Source organism: Mauremys reevesii, linkage group 5 (assembly GCF_016161935.1).
Source record: "Mauremys reevesii isolate NIE-2019 linkage group 5, ASM1616193v1, whole genome shotgun sequence".
NCBI lineage: Eukaryota > Metazoa > Chordata > Testudines > Geoemydidae > Mauremys > Mauremys reevesii.
The window spans coordinates 24,703,782-24,723,612 of NC_052627.1; the positions used below are offsets into that span (position 1 = coordinate 24,703,782).

The 19,831-nt window shown below is 40.9% G+C and overlaps 1 protein-coding gene across 11 annotated transcripts in view; it reads left to right on the forward strand.

Moving 5' to 3' along the window:
* GRID2 (glutamate ionotropic receptor delta type subunit 2) overlaps positions 1–19,831 on the forward strand; it is a 1,020,962-nt gene that overhangs the window by 834,812 nt on the left and 166,319 nt on the right. For all 11 annotated transcript variants that reach the window (XM_039542696.1, XM_039542702.1, XM_039542703.1 and 8 more), the window contains one exon: positions 4,334–4,646. In XM_039542696.1, the coding sequence (XP_039398630.1) occupies positions 4,334–4,646 (313 nt within the window). The remainder of the gene's footprint in view (positions 1–4,333; positions 4,647–19,831) is intronic.

Here is a 19,831-nt window from a genome sequence, read left to right on the forward strand (position 1 = left end):
ATTGGTAATATTTTGGCACTCCTAAAACTTAATGAGTGGAGTATTTCACATGTTTATAATTTAGACTGGCAACTTTACATCTAAATATTGACATAATTGCATGCATTTGCCTTTCTTTCTATGAAGCACTTAGCAAACCTTGACTTCTGAAAGCTGGTGTCTCTCTGATTTATTTTGACATGATAATGATAGGCATTTCATTTTTCCACTTGCCAGTTTTTGTTTTAATTTAACATAATCTGTACATAATTAAGAACACGCACCTTTGATGGATCAACTATTAGGTGAAATCTGGTAGTTACTATAGGTCTGATTTACAGAGAAGCTGGTGCCCACAGCTCAGTCAGTGAGAGCTGTAGGTGCTTAGCACCTTCAAAAATCAGCCCATATGTGTCCAGTTCACCACTTGTTTGGCAAGCATTGGGAACTTTGCCTGAAAAAGAAGTGCTGAATAGGTACTATCGGGAAAATCATGGTCCCATAGAAGTCAATAGCAAAATTGCTGGTGACTTTAGTGAAGCCCAGATTTAACCCAATGTGTTCAGTGAGTCATGTTTTGATACCCCTTGGTTTACTGTCAAGTGAGGTCTTATTTTGTTGTTGATTAACCGTGTACAGATATGAATAATCTATAATTATCACTAAGGCTACGATTTACACATGGGTATTTTTAGTAAAAGTCATGGACAGGTCACCGGTGTGAATGTCTGTTTATTGCCCATGACCTGTCCATAACTTTTACTAAAATTACTCAGGACTAAATCGTAGCCTTACTCAACAGTAAACCAAGGGGTATCAAAACATGACTAATTGAACACTAATTATGGGAGGGGCTATTCTTGGTGGGGCTGCTGGTGGGGATCTGCTGTTCTGGAGGGATGACTGGGGCTTCTGCTGGGATGGGGGGCAGGGCCAGTGGCACCAGCTGCCAGCTGCCACCCCGGGACCACTGGGCAGTGTCCTGTGCAGCTGGCCCCAGGGCCACTCAAGCAGCAGCCAGTGTGGAGTTGCCCGAGCGGCTGACTGCAGAGTCGCTCCAGCAGTGGCTGGTGTGGCTGTCCCCAGGGCTGCCTGAGAGCCAGCTGCTTGGGCAGCCCTGGGCTCAGCCACACTAGCCCCTGTAGATGTCACAGATCATGGAAAGTCACAGAATCCATGATTTCCGCAACCTCCATGTCAGACGTGGAGCCTTAATCATCACCCACTGAGATGATATATTGCTACAAATATACTACAAAAATCATTTTCACAGTTTTCCTGCAGTTCATACAACACATTTCTATTCATAAAAGATCTCTCACGTAACATGGAGCAAATGCAGGACAGTGGCAACCAGGTTGGTACCTGTTAGTAGCACTTTTCACTACAGTGGTACTAGCCAGTATTATTACTGACTGACTTTGGCATCAGTGGTAAAGAACTTGTCCTCTAGGAATACACTGGTTAAAATTCAGTAAATAAAGTAAGTATGTGGGTAGTAACATTACCTCTTAAAAAGAAATCTAAACACAATCAGGGCCGGCACCAGTGCAGGAAGCAGGTGCTTGGGGTGGCCCATGGAAAGGGGCGGCACGTCTGGGTCTTCGGTGGGAATTCGGCAGCGGGTCCCTCAGTCCCTCTCAGAGGGAAGGACCGGCCGCCAAATTGCCGCAAAAGAATGAAGCGGCGCCGTTGAGCTGCCACTGATCGCAGCTTTATCTTTTTTTTTTCTTCGCCGCTTTGGGCGGCAAAAAAGCTGAAGCCAGCCCTGAACACAATAGCACTGAAAAGACAGGATTTATCTTTCACCATTCCTTTTACCACTTTACTACCACTGCCTTATCAGTAGACATAATTGTATCGCAATGACTTCTGTAATATCACAAAGGAAATAGAATACTTCCATCAGAACAACGGTGATCCTCTGTCATAGCTCTCTGGTAACCGTACTGGAGTAGTAATGCAGTGGAAATTTGGAACAATTAATTCCAAGGAGGTAAAATATAAGCAAAATCTCCACAAATGACATGATACTGTGCTCTTCCATACAACACATTTCAACACACCTCTTGTGAAAACCTGTTTATTTAAAAATACTTTAGTCATGATTGCAGTTAGTCAATATTGCAGTAATCTCCTGTTTTTAAATGAATTCTTTGCACTCTCCAAACTATATTGCTTTTCATCCAAGAATATAAAAACATTTAAAAATGTTAAATTAATTATACCTCACTGTATTCTTGCGAGGTAGGGAAATATTTTAATAACAATTACAGTTGGTTAAATAACTGACCTAAAATTAACCAGCAACAGCTCAGACTAGAGATTAGAAGAACTTGAGACTCCTAGGGTCACACTCTAACCACGAAATCATACTCAACACCAGACTTGAATCAAACATACAAAAAAATTACATTTAGTCTTGTCTTTGTTAATTAATTATTTGTGAACTGACTTTGACTTTTACAAGTTGTTAATTATTCAAAATTGATGTACGCTTTATGTAGAAAACATTTCAGAGTGGGTCATTTGCAAGGTGTTCTCAGCTCTGATTATTCTGGAGTATGATAGGTCATCAGAGTCGTATGGTTTTCTTTAAGCTCTTCACCTGAGTGATTGAATACTTTTATAAAGAAGCGGAAGGAAATCAAAGTGACTCTCAAGTTACATGACTGAGTCTTGTGCAAACCTTCACTCTGATGAATCTGCACAAATATTCCTGAGACTTTTGCTGCCTGTGAATCAAAAAACATCAAATAATCATTCACTGAAAATTAAAAGAAAGGGATATGAATACAATCAACGTGAATTCATGAGGCCAAATTCTCTGCTGGTGTAAGTCAATGAAGCTCCATTTAAGTCAGTAGAGCTCTCTTGGTTTAGCCTGCTGAAGCTTTGGCCTATGACTTTTATGCAAATGAATATTTGAAATTAGTTTTTTGCCCGACTACCTCAACACTACCCCTTCCACACACCCTCCCACTCACACAACTGTAGAAGATTATTGAAGTTTAAGTTCAGACATCAATATTAACTTTTGTACTACGTACATCAAGCCCTGTCTAAAGCTTATTGTGATTAATAGTGTGACTGTACTATGCGTAGCAGAAAATATTGACAGAAAATGTGGGATTTTTAGTTGGGATTTTCAAACTGGATCCTAATCCTTGCCTACTTTTTATTTATCACAGTTTCATTCCCATTCTATGTCACTTAAGATTTCACATACATCTCAATATTTGGGTATCAGTAATTCCCGCCTTGTTTGGACATAGATGAAAGAAACTCAAGAGAGTCAATTCATTAATTGATTTGCTGATCCTTTCCAGTATTGATACCTTTTTTGTTTCCTAGAAAGGACCTCATACAGCTTTAATCACAGTAGAAGCTAATTACATCAAACCAGTAACAACTTTAAGTATGTTAAATGTTCCTTTCCATATGGAAAAAAAATCTAGAGTTTACAGTCTTTTTATTCAATATTTGAATTTCTTTTAAAAACAGTGTTAATGTTTCTGCTTGAAGTACCTCTTCTATTTTCACTGCATTTATAATTGCATGTGTGAAAAGTAAGTAAAATAGCACCTGCTGTAGTTGTGACTGTTGTCTCTAGGGACCTAATGTTTCAGAGACAAGCTGAGAATTGGGATGATAAGATCAAGGAATTTTATTAATCCCCTTCAGCTCTTAAATGCATTGTTTTAAATTACATTGATGTCTGTGAAACCAAGCCATTCTATGACACCTGCAGGACAGGTAACCATATGGTACAGTAGCTCAGTTTTCAAGTGCTAGAAAAACTTCAGTATTGAAGGAACCACATAGATTATTCTACAGTTAATATGCAACCAAAAAACCCAGGACAAATGAAATGTAATGACATGCAGTGGCCCTTTGTCATGTTCCTTGGGTCATCAGAATTCTAGGTATCATGTGGATTCTGTCAACAAACTAATGTCTTCTGAGTAGGAATACTATACACAAGGTCTACCTGTTGTCTCTATGACAATGATGTCCCTGATAAGCCATGCCAAGAAAAATGACCAGAAGCAGATTTCCTCCAGCTATTATTTGTATTTGAAATATTTTTCTTGATTTTTTGGACACTAATAATGCTGGAAAACTGATGTTCCTGAGTTTAGCCAGCCAAGGTTTGGTCAAAGAAATGTAAGATTCATGTGCAGCTATTCTGTTCATCTAATTAGGAGCATTTTCATATTTACTTACAGCATACTTAAGACATTGGCCTTGGCATCAATTTTTCCATGAAAAGTTTAAGTGCTATTAAGCAAATTAGAGCCAAGATTTTTTTTCCTGTTGCTCATGTTAATGAATTCTCTTCTCTCTTTCTTAGAGAGCCGACATAGGGATTTCTGCTTTAACCATTACCCCTGATCGGGAAAATGTGGTAGATTTCACAACCCGTTACATGGACTACTCAGTGGGTGTGCTGCTTCGAAAGGCTGAGAAGACAGTGGACATGTTCGCCTGTTTGGCACCATTTGACCTCTCCCTGTGGGCCTGCATAGCTGGCACTGTGCTTCTGGTAGGACTACTGGTCTACCTTTTGAACTGGCTCAACCCACCACGCCTGCAGATGGGATCAATGACTTCTACAACACTGTACAACTCCATGTGGTTCGTTTATGGATCCTTTGTGCAGCAAGGTAAGAAGCAAAATTCATCTTGAGCACAGAGGAAAGTATACGTGCTATTCCAGCTACCATGGATTCTTATGACTCCTCTATCTCTGGGTGGCTTAAAAGCATCCATGAGGTCTAAGCCTTTGACATGCAGAAGTCTTCTGTATGTGTGGTGAAAAGCTCAGAATCGCTACAAACCAGGCTGTTTTACTTTGTGTTTGTCTAATTCCATAAAAGGCAACATCTGTCACCACAACTCTCAGAGCAGAGTAATTCTAATCTTTTACTAGCAGGTTACTCATAAATAATGTTCATAATAAATTCTGATGCCAAATCAGACAGAAAATCTTTGATGGTAGCTTTGGGTCTAAATTTAGAATCTTCACCTGTGCACTAGGGTCCTATTACTATGTCTACTGCTGACTCATCTCAATATTTCTGTGACTTCTTTAGTCTCACCAAGGCGTTTTTGATCTTATTGGATACTTTCTCTGTCTCTTCTAGAATTCTGATTGACTAAGGTTACTCCTCAGTGTCATTTATACTCTGTTTCTTCAAACCCGTGCCCCTTGGGCAGAAGTTTAGTCAGATATCCCTGAAGAATCGCAGACTGCTGACCCAGACTTAATAGATAAACTTTGTGCTGCTATGTCTTAATATTCTGACATAGAAATTAGAGGTTAACACTACTACAAACCAGAATCAGAAAACCAAATCAAATACTGGCTCTGGAAAGGAATGTAGAAGACTCAGAAAACTAAAAATAGTTGGACAAGTGGAACAATAGCCTTTAGCATTTGTACGTGCAGTCTTTCATGGGTCAGTACAGGCACAATAGATGCACATGTCTGCTAATCCATGGAGCATCTGCTGTATAGACAACCATCACTGCTGCAGTCTCAAAGCTCCCACGTAGCTCATGGATTTAAGCTTGAACCTGGATGAAATTCTATATATAAAGTGCCTTCCATTGACTTTGGTATTATGAAATGGAATATTTTAGAAATTGCATTATTCTTCCCTTTGGTAGTTGTCCAGATGGTCATGGTGCATGAGATACCCCATGATACAGAAAGAACCCAGTTTGACTTTCAGATTCCAGCTTGAGTTTGCAGAGTTGACAGTTAAGAAAAATAACAACTATTTACTGAGCAAATTTGATAAGGACTCACTGAGACACAAGATCCCCTCCGCCACCTTAACCACTCAAGCTCAGGTCTTGACATTGGCACTGAAGTTTTTCCCGAATAACGTGCTGCCCATAGCCCAGGCATCAATTGCACCTTTCAGTTGGAACCCATTTTTCAATGGATGGTGTGTATCCATGGGATTATTGCTTGATATTGACCCTACCACCTGTACCCCATCCCTAACATCCTTAATTCCCTGTGATCCCCTAAAGCTGCATATTAAACATTTCAAAGAGGCAAAGTTTGTTTAATTATCCACTTCAAGTGCGTGAATTATCTGAATGGTCCACTTTAGCCCTTCCACATAAGTCTATGCTCCCCATTGTAATGACTTGGTTTAGGGTCATAGCTCTTTTTGAGGCCATGACCCTCTGTTTGGTGCTCAGTAAGCAGATAAAGAAAAAATTCCCAGCCACTCTCATGAGCCATATTAAACCAATATAAAAGGGCAGGAGGGGGAAAGAATGAGCCCTGGAAGGGAGCACGGAGAATGGAGTGTGAGAGCCACAAATGAACGAGACAGAAACAAAATAGTCCAGATGACAGATGGGCAGAGTTGTTGGAAAGAGTGAAGAAAGGACATTTCCTCAGGAGATTCACAAGCACGACTTTTGCTGATAGGATGAGGTGTGTGAGGAGTTACTCAGTACGAATAAAAGGCACAGGAGGGACATGATGGCTGATAGCACAAAAACTAGTGGGGGAGGCATGCAGAGGAAGCCCACAAGCTTGGAAAGCTGAGAGAGGCTTTTACTTGAAAAGAGAGAGTTTACCCCACCATGTGGATTTTCAGCACACACTTCTCACAATCCTCTGTGAGAAGTGTGAATGTTCCTTTTGTTTCTGTTGCGTGTGTAGAGTCAAGGAAGACATGTCTCCTTCAAATAGTAGGTGGAAGGACACCCCTTAATTTGGTAGAAGAGAAAAAGACATGAATTTAATAGGGTTGATAGAAAAATATGTGACGTTTACAGATTGATTTAATCATGAAGACTCAGAGGGCCTCAGGATTCCAGTGCAGTAGCAAGAGGAGATTGATTTATAATGTCATCCAGTATTTCACATTCAATTTGTATGTAACAAAAACTGTATTAGCTGAAGTTCTATTGTTTACCAACCCTGGTGAATACAGGAAATTATGAAAGTAATTTCCATTGACAGATTAACTGGCTATAGTGGTAGGTTTGCCTTCTGCAGTCACTCGTCAGCCACTTTTCATGCAGCAAGGAAGCTGCAGGATTTATTTGTTTTAGAATAGCAAATCTGTTGCTGCTAATTGTGATTGACACATCTTAACCAAGGTAGCATAGGACATTTTAAATACTGTCATGTTCACTTAAGAAGTCCTTTGGCTGCTGATTTAAAACATGACAAGGTACTCATTTCTATTATCAAAACATACAGACACAAATATTTGTATGTCCTGCACTGAAAGAAACAAAACTGCATGAATTTTGGAAGCACTGTATTTTTTGCTTCGGCCAACCAAACATGTTTTCACCTTCCTCTGCAGCATGGGGCACGGGTCACTTGCTGGAGGATTCTCTGCAGCTTGAGGTCTTCAAACCACAATTTGAGTACTTCAATAACTCAGACATAGGTTAGGGGTTTGTTACAGGAGTGGGTGGGTGAGATTCTGTGGTCTGCATTGTGCAGGAGGTCAGACTAGATGATCATAATGGTCCCTTCTGACCTTAAAGTCTATGAGTCTATGAGTCCTGGCTTCTTTTTTCATGTTTTAAGTAAACTAAAGATACCTGAGCACAGAGACTGATTCCAGGCTTAACCACAGGTTTAAATGAAAAACAGGCCTTTAGAATAAAAATAGATGTTATGCTTTAACAAACTGTGTACTCTATTTAGATTAGAACAGAAGGAACTACTTTCCCTAGTTAATTCTAAACTAGCTAAAACCTGTGCCGTTTATACAATAGCTATGGTCTGTTGTGATAATTTGTATTTTATGTTAAGTTTAGCTTGCTGATGTGCTTTTCAAATCCCATTTGTCAGTTTTAACCTTTGCACTTTCACAAGCTCAAAAACACGGGTGAAAATAAACATGTTCTTACCCTACACTAGAGTCAAATGGATAAGTCTGATGGTTGAACTGTGACTGTGAATTAATTTGATCTTTAGTGGCAAAAGTTTAGGTTTTTTAAGTGTTTCCTGAAAGACAGACAGTGAAGCAAAATGTGCAACTCTTATCACTTTTAATGAGTTACACAAGTGTAACTGAAGGCATAATTTAGCATTCAGAACATTTTTTGCTGGTCATGATGCACGAGCTAACACATGACACAGAAAGAACCAGTTTGACTTTCAGATCCCACCTTGAATTTGCAGAGGTGTCAGTTAAGAAAAACAACTCTTGTTTACTGAGCAAATTTGACTGGACTCATTGAGACGCAAGATCCCCTCTGTCACCTTAGCCACTCAAGCTCAGCTCTTAACATTGGCCTTTAAGTTTTTCCCAAGTAACATGCTGCCCACAGCCCAGGCATGAACTGCACCTTTTGGATGGAACCTGTTTTTCAATAGATGGTGTGAATCCCACAATGCCATTTTTACAGTCTTTTAACAGGAAGATCTAATTCCCTTGTGTGTTGTGCTCTAACACCTCCATCTTTTGTGGGCTAATGAGGTTAAACAGCCTGTTAGTAGGCCTCTGGGCTTATGAAACATGTTATGCTGTGCCCTGTTTGTTGAAAGAAACCATAAGTGGAAACTAAATGGTTCCAGGAGTGAATGGACAATGCACCTATTCTACCAGGAATAGAGAGGTGTATAGTATGGTACATCAAGAGGCAGAACACTCCTACTATGTGGATTATGGGGCTGCTATATGGGTTTTGTCTCTTGCTCATTTCTCCTGAACCCCTGACAGAAAGAGCCACAAAGATTAAAGCAAAAACAAAAAACAATATAAATTGAGTCAAAATCTTTCCAACTCATCTATGCATGAGAGGCTTCATTGGTGAGTTAGTTTGGTTTTAAACTTGAACCATTCACACAACACTGATGCAGACCATTTTTATGTTTCCAGTTATTGAACAGCAAATCCGCATCCAGTGTATTGAAATACCTTACCACTACATATATCCATTGTACTTGATCTCTAATAAAATTCATTACCTCACCACAGTATAATGTGATGTGTCAGAGGGAGAAATAATTTAGTGCTCTTGGCCAACTAGTGGCAGGGGTTGAGTTACACTAAAAATAAATGATGATCAGTTCATAGCTTTGTGCAGTTCAGCCAGGCATGACAATTTGTAACATCACCCTTCTCTCTGTAAGCACTTTATTACCTGTGGATTTGCCTTACACAGCATGGCCTGACTAAAAATGGAGGAAATGAATAGATTCAGATTGTGGAGAATTTCAAATTTACGGTGAACTTTAGCTTCATGATTTTTGAATTCATTCTTTTTGACTTGCTCATATTCAAGGGAAACTACCAAGTGGCAGAAGACTCACATGATCTATCACAAAACCTCATATGAATGGAAATATTTTAATGGGTTAATGTTTAATTCAGTAAAAATGGGCGTTTTTAGTTGCTGTTGTGGGTTATTTTGTGTGTGTTCACAATTTCCTCTGTAGCATTGGAAACCTACTTGCAGCAGAATTCAGGAGTTACAGAGCTCAGGGGACATGACATAAAAGCAGAGCCCTAACCCTGGCCTCTCTACTCCAGGACCCTTTGTCTCTGCCTTCTCTCCCCACTCCTCACATTTTCCCTTCCATGCTGGGTACGCTCCCCTCTCTGGACTCCCATTGGTGCTCCCTATTTCTGCTGCCTTCACCTTTATTATCCCTTCTACCCCTATTTTTGCTGAGAGGTGCACTCAAGGTGCACAGCTCACCCTGTAGCCATGACATACGTTTTAAAAAATATCCAAAGAAGGTCTTAATGCTATTGCTTATAACAGTGTTATGAAATAAATGATCTGGAAGCTTCACAGATTTGCCGTGTTTATGGCTTTTAGTTCTGATTAGGTTAGAACTCTAGTCACAATTGGAGCTTTCTGACTTGCTGTCAGGGGTGTCAGTAATGATCAGTTATGTTCCTGATGCCCTCTAAATGACCAAATCTTACTGTTTTCCCTATTTAAATTCCATTTTATAAGATCAATAAGACTCCAAGCACTGGCACTTTTAGGCGATTATAGCATTTCTTGGAGGGTTAAAGCCACAAAGCCTTCAGTCGTGTCTCTTTTATTAACGTCCAAGGTGTGCTATAATCTTCTACAAATGCACTGCCTGAAGTGTACTATTGCTTAATAATTTACTCTGTCATACTTATCTTCCTCCTGGCATATCCCTAGTAGCAGGAAACCATTACCTGTGACGTTCTTTTTTATTGCTATTTTCTCTTAATTAACTGTACACCAATATCTATCGATTCAACATTTAGAGCAAAACTCTGTCAGTAAAACTGTTTTGAACAAAAGTAGCACTGTTAAAATGCTATGTGGTGTTGTTTATTATTGTTATGGCTGTTCAAATTTACGCCAGGTCCTCAGCATAGATTGAAATTCTTCTGTAATAACTGACTCATTTGTAGGCTAAGAGCATAAGAGGAATAAACGTATCGGCACCGAAGCTGTGCAGTCAAAATACTCACAAAATAACAGTCTCATGGCATATTGGCACGTAAACCAATCTCCCTTCTTTCCTGATGCCTTTGAAGGTGGAACTAAGATATACTGGGTATTGTCCTCAAGCTACTCTATCTGCTGGACACATTACCTACAAACAAATCCATGTCATTATCTCAGTTGTCTTCATTCCACTAACAGTTAATCAGTTTGTTTATTTTTCTGTTATTATTAAACCTATAAATGTGTCCATGTATATGTGGCTATATGCAGTAGAGCTGTCACTTTAAAAGTGTCATTATAACCTCATAATTCTGTCACCCAGTGTTTTTCCATATGCCCCTCAGTGTGGTCCAGACTTGTTAACCACTTTATAAATTATGGGCCAAATTTCAAATAAATTGGTGGCTGTGTTGCATTTATCAAACACGTACAGAATGTTTGATACATTTATGCATTTGCAAATATTTCACAAGTACATTTTGTCACCTCTGCTTGAAAATCTAGTCCTAGGTCATAGTCAGAGTGTTTACAGTGTGTTCAGAGTTGTGTGTGTTAGTCATTTAAAAATCACTAGCATTAAAATGCTAGTGGATTTGCTTGAAGTTACCCTCATATTGAAGGTAAGTGCCACGCAGTCCTGGCAGGAGCCTGAACTAATGGGTTACTACCTAGCTTTTCAAGTGATGGCACTGTATTAATGGGACAGTATATTTAGATACAGTGCATACGACATACTTGTTGTGAGGAGATAAAGGATGAATGAATCTATGAAACCCCAGAGAAAATCCTCCTTCCCCAGAGACTGGCTCCCATCTGGATTAACTGACTGTGAGAAGATGATGTCTCCCTTGGTATAGTACAAATGCCGATTGGGGTCTAGTGAGGCAAAGGAGAAAGTATAATTGAATGCCTGGGAATCCATCCATAAGAGAAAGGAAATCTATCTTCCTCCCCTCCCCCCAAAAAGAAAATTCTAAGTTAATTATTTTTTACAAAGCAGTTTTCAAATTTCAAGAATTTTTCATAAACCTACATGACTTACAGGATGGGTACATTTGAATCAGAACAAGTAATTAATTTTCACTTTACTTTCCAGATTGCACAGCATATACAGTACATATCTAATTGATGAAACAAAAAGGAATAACTTGGCCAAGAAACAGAGATTTTCTTCCATGAAAAAGCAATCTAACCTACACATACACTTGGGAAAGCTTAGAAGATGTTCAGTAATTGCAGAGGTTAAACTTGCAGACTGGCCTTAGTCACTTGTTCTGCTGTTAGTTTCCTGAACTGCAATTTACACTGTAAAGATGGGAATTTCAGGGTTTAGAAGGCTTTTTTTGTTAGCTTTTCAATCTGTCCTCTACATCCACAGTTATTAAACATCCTGGCCTTCTGTTTGGATGGCAGAAATCTTATCCACAAATTGATCCAACCTTTTCACTAGAGGATACAGTAGGTGCCAGATGAACATGAGTTTAGACGGGAACTCTTGGTAGATTTCCATTCCTTTCAGTTCTGCAGGGAGTCCCTCCTCCGTGGCAGTAGCACCACACTGGTAGCCACCCACGTCGCTTTTCTTCATAACACCAGCTGGTATTTTGGTACCAGGAAAGATTGCCTGAAGAGTATAAAAACAGGAAAGGCTCAGACGTTTTTCAAGCTGCCAACAACATATTATCCCTTCGTCAGCTGCTGAGTTTTATTCCTAGACCCTCTTCCAATATTAAAATGCATATAACAGGAGCAAGCCAAAAATCACTTTACAGAAGAAGCACATCAAGACACAGGATGAGGCTTTTGAACATGCTGGCCAGCCTGTTGCTGATTGCTGAGCCTAGGGTTCCTTGCCCCATAGAACCCTGAGAGGCATTTTCTCTCTGTCTCCCAGTTTGAGTTAAGTAGGATTATCTTCACTACGGCAGGATCCCAGCATAGGCATTGGCAGCAGCTAAATTTAAATTCTTTGGGGATGGAAAGGAAGAAATCACAGATTTGGGCTTCATCCTTTAAGTGCTTTTAAAGTTATTAAAGTGGTGTTGGGCTAATAAGTAATGAAACCTGCCTGTAAATCACCAACTGAGATGAATGTATATGTGTTGGTCTTAACCAAGATTCTCCGTCTCTATCAGCTGTGTAGGGCAAAGGTAGCAGGGAAGATGTCAGATAGGAAAGCTTCTAGACACAGGCTGCTAATGAGCAGTGATAATAGATCCATGTAGTTGAGTGGGATCATCAGGTTTTCATGCCTGGAAATAGCAGCTAGCAGAATTCTTTAAGTATAAACATATGTTTAATTTATTGCAATAGCCCCCCACTTCTCTGCAGAAGTAAACATCCATTGGCCAGTTAAATCAGCTTTAAGGCTGATTTGCACTTCTGAAGAATCTGACCTACTGATTTCAACAGAGTAATTGCTCATTCACACCAAGAATCGGGCCATTTAAATGTGCGGCCTGGTAGTAGTGTATTAAATAAATAAACTACATTACAGTAATATTCGAGTCTACTCTAAATCCTTAAAAGGCTAAAAGCTTTCTCTGGTGCTGTGAAAAATCACTGCATTACTTTAGGACATCTAGGTTTTGGTGAGCTTTTCAATAACATTATTGGACACATTTAAGATGGAATTTAAGTCTAAACTTCAACATTTATTTACTGTTGTAACTTAATAACAACTCCTAAATTAGTCAGGGGTGAACTCCACAAGATTAGGAGTTGAATTCAGACAAGCACTCCAAAGTTTGGAGTCTTATTAGAGTTCTTGAATCCAGGGCCGCCCGGGGGGGGGGGGGGCAAATGGGGTAATTTGCCCCGGGCCCTGCTGGGGCCCCCACGAGAATATAGTATTCTATAGTATTGCAACTTTCTCTTATGGAAGGGGCCCCTGAAATTGCTTTGCCCCAGGCCCCCTGAATCCTCTGGGCGGCCCTGCTTGAATCTGCAAGATTGAGCTATTGTATATGAGGTATTTATGGTGCCCCTACCACCATAGTATTAAGGTGTCAGTGTCTGGTGCTGGAAATTGGGAAATAATTCCGAGGACAGGTTTCTCTTAAGGTTTCTAGTGTTTCTTAGTAGGTTGGAAATAGTACAAGTAACTGTTCTTTCTGAATGTCATCATTTCATGTTCCATTCCCACCCAGAATTTGGAAAGACAGAGATGAATGCAAATGAAAAGTAATGAGGAGTAAAGATAAATGATCTCACAATGTTCAGAAAAGCTTTGGTCAGTATTAGAAAAGGGTGAAGTTTTGCTGGAAAAAGCAGGTTCTTTTTTTCCCCTCCACCAGTTTGTTGTTCATTCCTGCCCTTCCTAATATTGTTATTGGATTGTTGTTTAGTTTCCTTGGTGTTCTATTAGCTGAGTTTTGGCCAAAGGGGAGTCTTCCCTCCTAACAGCAGAGTGTTCATAACGCCCTCCCGCTCTGGGTAGGCACAGAGATCCAGTAGTGCCTTAATATCTCATTAATGACATTAAATTGAGCAATGTTAAATATATGTACATATGCCCCTTTTTCAGTTAACTCACAATTCCTGTTACTATCCCTGAAGAGAGTACATACAATATCCTGGAATACCCTGTTGACAAGGTACCACTGTCTCAGTTGTATACAATTAGGCTTCTTGCTCTGTTATGTATTTGTGCAGTAGAGACTAATTATGGTTGGATTTTCAAAGGTGTTGAGCATTTGTAGCTCCCATTAGCTTCCATGGGCTTTGTGGGTACTCAGCACTTCTGGAAATCTGTCCATGTGTGAGTTTTTGCAGCACTGGATGCCATAGTCTATAAAATAATAACTAACAAATGCATATCTCATAGATTTACGGTAGTTACAGCAGTGTGTTTACGTGTGCATACAGTGGGGTATAGTGCAAATTAATGGGCTTGATTTTGATCTAATGCTGATCAGAATTGGATCCATTGTGTGGGGACACTAGCACAAATACAGAAATTCTCCAGGTGTCAGATAGAGACTATACCTCAGAACTGGTGTTTGTACATCTGCAAACATAGGGTCACATAGTGGAGTTTTGAATGTGAAATTATTGCACTGTCACCTTTTTTTTTGGTGTGTTAAAAAAAAAAAACTATTGACCAAATTGCAGAGCAATATTGCTGAATTATTTATGATTATATAATCCAATTAGATGGTGTTTGGTAATCCAATAATTTAATTTAAGAAGTGTGCTACTGGGATATTTAAGAATGGACTTCATCAACTTTAACTCTAGGCTAATACAGTACTTTTTGTTGAAATCTAAACAAGAGATGGGCCTCAAGATTCATTTTAGAGAGACTGGACAACTGCAAAATTTGGATTAGAGTTCAGAGTCCAAAGGCTTCAGAACTTGAGGGTGTTTTGATTATAACAGTGGTTCTCAACCAGGGGTACATGTATCCCTGGGGGTTCGCAGAGGTCTTCCAAGAGGGTCTGTCAACTCATCTAGATATTTGCCTAGTTTTACAACAGGTGACATAAAAGCACTAACAAAGTCAGTACAAACTAAAATTTTATACAAACAATGACTTGTTTGTGCTGCTCTATATACTATACACTGAAAGGGAAGTACAATATTTATATTCCAATCCATTTATTTTAACTTGATATGGTAAAAATGAGAAAGTGAGCAATCTTTCAGTAGTAGCGTGCTGTGACACTTTTTTGTATTTTTATGTCTGATTTTATAAGCAAATAGTTTTTAAGTGAGGTGAAACTTGGGGGTATACAAAACAAATCAGATCCTGAAAGGGGTACAGTAGTCTGGAAAGGTTGAGAACCACTGGGTTGTTATACACATTGTGTGATAGACCCAGGCCAGTTGGGAACAGCAGAGTAGTCAAAGGGAGATATACTGGCCACTGGATAAGCAGTTTTCTGTTCCCTGAGTGACCAGAGCAGGGGCTGCTCCAGGCTAATGAGAACACCTGACTCCAATCAGGGCCGACCGGGGGCAAGTGGGGCAATTTGCCCCAGGCCCTGGGCTCCGCAGGGGCCCCCAAGAGAACGGGTGAGGCTCCTGCCCCGGCTCCAGCCTGACCCGACCCCGTGTCCGCCCCTCTCCCAGAGCCTCAGCGCATCCAGGAGCGTCCCTGAACAGCGGTGCAGCGTGGCTCCGGCGGTGCCTGAGCCCCTCCCCGCTCAGAGCCGCATGGTAAGGGGGTGGGGCTGGGAGCTCAGGCCCCACTGGAGATCGCAGCCCCGCCCCCTTACCACGCGGTTCTGAGCGGGGAGGAGCTCAGGAGCCCCGATGGAGCCACACTGCACCGCTGTTTAGGGACACTCTTGGATACAACGCGCTGAGGCTCCAGATGAGGGGGGAGCCGAGGGTAAGAGGCCGGGGGGGGGGGTTGGATAAGGGGCAGGGAGCCCCGGGGACAGTCAGGGGAAAGGGAGGGGGCCGAGGGTGGGGGGCGGTCAGGGGACAGGGAATGGGGGGGTTGGATTATGGGCATTCCGGGGGTCTGTCAGGACTCAGCAGGGGGGTGGGTTGGGGCAGTCAGGGGACAGGGAGCAGGGGTGGGGTCCTAGGGTGGTGGTGGGGGTCTCTGGGGGATGGTGAGGGGGCAAGGAGCAGGATGGGTCAGGGATTCTGAGGGGGTGGGCAGTAGGGGGGCAGGAAGTGGGTGGGGGTCGGATAGGGGGCAGGGCCAGGCTGTTTGGGAGGCACCCTACCCTAAAGCTCATTCAGCAGTTTGAGGCTTGCAGAAGATCCAAGCTGTTAGCTTTTCCATTAGGGCTACCATCCCTTTCACTTCTCAAATGCCAAATTATAGTCTATATTTAATTTCAGTGCCATAGGGAGATTCATGTCAGGGGAGGGGAGCTTCATTTAAAATTAGCCACTGGGGGAGGGATCACATGAGAAGAGCAATATCCTACATCACCTACCTCCTTCCCGACCCTACCAAGGGAGACGCTCACCACCCCCCACCACCACCCCGCATTCCCTGAGGCTTCAGAGGGGTTAATTCAGTGGTTCTCAAACTTTTGTCCTGGTGACCCCTTTCACATAGCAAACTGTGACCCCCTAAAAAATATTTTTTTTTTATATTTATATATATATTATAAATATAAAATAAAAAGTTTGGTTTGAGTGGCTGCTGCAGTGAAGGACCCTCAGTAATGTGAGTGTGACTCCTGGAACCCCTCCCAACCCCCCCAACCCCATTTTTAATTTAATGTGTTAATTCAATTTTAGCACCCTGTCATGCATCACATGTTTTTTTCATTTTATATGTGTCAGATTCTCACCAGATTCTGGAACAAATGTTCTCAGTATGTTTGTTCAGTAGTATGTACTAAAAACACTATAAAACAGTAAACACAGTAACTGTCAGTCAGTTTGGAGAGCCAGTCGGGGAAAACAGACAGAAACAATGAAAAGCATGGAGGTTAAGCCATGGCTATGCCATTATGGGGGATGGGAATGGTGGCCTCTCCCTCTGTTGTGTTGTCTGAGATGGAGGGCAGGAGAGAGATCAAGAGATCATTACCTCATTACCTCCTCCTCTGGGGGCACTGGGGGCCACTGTTGGTCACTGGGATATTGGCTGGGATGGATGGACATGACCTTTGGTCTGATTCTTCTTATGTTCTTATGTTTATTATGTTCTAACATAAATGAAAGTTATGGAGACAAGATATGAGTCAGGAAGCAGGTAGCCAGAAAGAAAAAAAAAAAAAAATTTGGATGGGCTCAGGCATTTTGAGGGGGTTCAGTTTTTTTTTTTTTTTTTAGCATTTTTTTTTTTTTTTTTTTTTAAAGAATCAAACACAGGAAGCAGCAAATATTTGGCCACACACTTCTGAAACCCCAAACCATTTTCAGGTTTTGGCAGACTAATTTCAGCTTTTCAATTAAAAAAACCACAACAAATTTTGAAGGAAAGCAGACATTGTCCGTGATTTTTTTCTGCTTTTTAAAAACCCCTGGTTTTCGATCCAAAAAAAGTTTTGACGGAAAATATTTGTCCAACCCTTTTAATGAGCTTTAGTGCCTTTTAGCACTAGCTGCTGCTGAGAACCAGTGATACCTTGTAAAGAAGTTCTCAAAACTGGGTTTGTGCCGAGATGCGGAAGGTTTATTTTTCCCAGGGCCGCCCATGGGGGGGAGCAAGTGGGGCAATTTGCCCAGGCCCCACAGGGGCCCCCACGAGAATATAGTATTGCAATGTTTTTATTGAAGGGGCCCCTGAAATTGTTTTGCCCCAGATCCCCCTGAATCCTCTGAGTGGCCCTGACTCCAATTAACCTGCTAAGAGTCAGATGAGGCTGTTAAGCACCTGACTCTAATTAAGGCCCCTCTGGTGCTATAAAAGGGCTCACTCCAGTCAGGCCAAAGGGAGCCAGGGAGCCAGAGGAGAGGAAGTGCGTGCGAGGAACTGGGAGCAAGAGGCGTACAAGAAGCTGAGAGTGAGTAGGCACTGCTGGAGGACTGAGAAGTACAAGCGTTATCAGACATCAGGAGGAAGGTCCAGTGGTGAGGACAAAGAAGGTGTTTGGAGGAGGCCATGGGGAAGTAGCCCAGGGAGTTGTAGCTGTCGCGCAACTGTACCAGGAGGCACTCTAGACAGCTGCAGTCCACAGGGCCCTGGGCTGCAACTCGGAGTAGAGGGCGGGCCCGGGTTCCCTCCCAACTCCTGATCAAACACAGGAGGAATTGACCTTGACTGTGGTTTCTACCAGAGGGGAAGGTCTCTGGTCTGATTCCCGACCCACAGGGTGAATCTGTGAGGCGAGCAAATTCGCCAATAAGCGCAGGACCCACCAATGTAGAGGAGGAATTTTATCACAATTGTTATCAATATAAATTTTCAGCAAAAAATACATTTTGAAATATAAGTGTCTAAGTCCATATCTCAGCACCTAGATACAAGTGGCCTGGTCTCCACAGATGCTGATCACTCACCATTGCCATTAACTTAAAGGAGACTTACCTAAATTTGGATACAAGTAACTAAGATTAGCTACCTAAATCTGAAAACTTTATGTACAGTCATTGCTCTTCTTTTTTGACAGCAGAGGAGGATGTTGAAATGCACTTTTATAATCCATTTTCTAACAACTTTCAAACTACAATTTTAGGAGCACAGTAAGCTCTATCTATCTTCCTATCTGTCTGAAATTACAGCACTAATCACTTCTTTGTCTAGGCACTAAATTATTACACATTATTTGTAATATACTTTTTCATCTATAATGCATTGCATTTTTCATTAGAAAACTTAGCAGATTTTGCAAACTCAGTAGAAGGATGGAGTTCAGTTGTTGCAAAAGTTACTGGTGCCCTATGTGAGTCACTGCCTTTGAGACTCTGGGTTTGTGTATAGCTTCTGCAAGATCCAGAGATTCATTCTTACAGCACTTGGGCTGTAGACCACTAATGCTGGATAATAGAAACCCAAATCCAGAAAATCTGTGTGTCAGAAACGTCACTGATGTTATGATGTTACCCATTTGTTATGTGATGCACTTCCCATTCCACTCTTTACCTCTCTCTCACAGTGTCAGGGAGCTGGGTGGGAAAATAAGATTTATCACTGAAAAGGGAATTAATAAATGTACTATAACTAATATGTTATGCTAATATAATCTTAATCAGGTAATTATTAAAGGACTGCTTGGCCTTTAAGGATATTGATTTAATGGGAATTAATTTAATGTTTGAACACAGTTTGTGTAACATTATCATTGGTAGTGATGCAGAAAATTGGAATGTCAGCTCAGCTGAAAAGAGGTTAGCTTTTCCATTATCACACTGGATCCCAGTGCTTATGGAATGCAGTTAATAGACCTCTATTTTATTATTTCAATATATATTTAAATGTTTTGGTTTTATCTAAAAGTCACTGAGTAGAAACAGTGGGTGACAGTATTTATCACTGTAGTGTTGTTTAATCAGGGGCTAGAGTTCCTGTCTAACTGAGACTTATGAAAGTTCATTGGATTTTGTATTTGACTTGCCAGTCCTCCTTCCTTTCCTTTCTCCCTAGAGACATACACATACTCTTCCTTTCTATTTTCTGCCTTTCTAGTCTCCATGCTGCTCATCCAGTGTAGGATAAAGTAACAAAAATACTTAATAGGGATAGCTTTATAGTTATGAAAAAGATACCAGCATAAAAAGATTAAGAGCAGGCTCAGTGCACTTCTGCAGGATGTTATAAATAGAATATTTTGAGACAATATGATGCACATTCTAGTCACACCTTAGAAGCTCTTTCTTGTGGCCCATTCAGTTTTGAATTGGTAACTGTACATAATAGAAAGCCATTGTGAGATGGGATATGTGGGTGAAACTCCTGTTTGCTTGGTGGATGTTGTACCTGCTTATCCCAGGACTTAATTTGATCTTAGGTGTCAATATAATGCAAATTAGTTTCCCCCTTTATAGTACTTCTAACAAT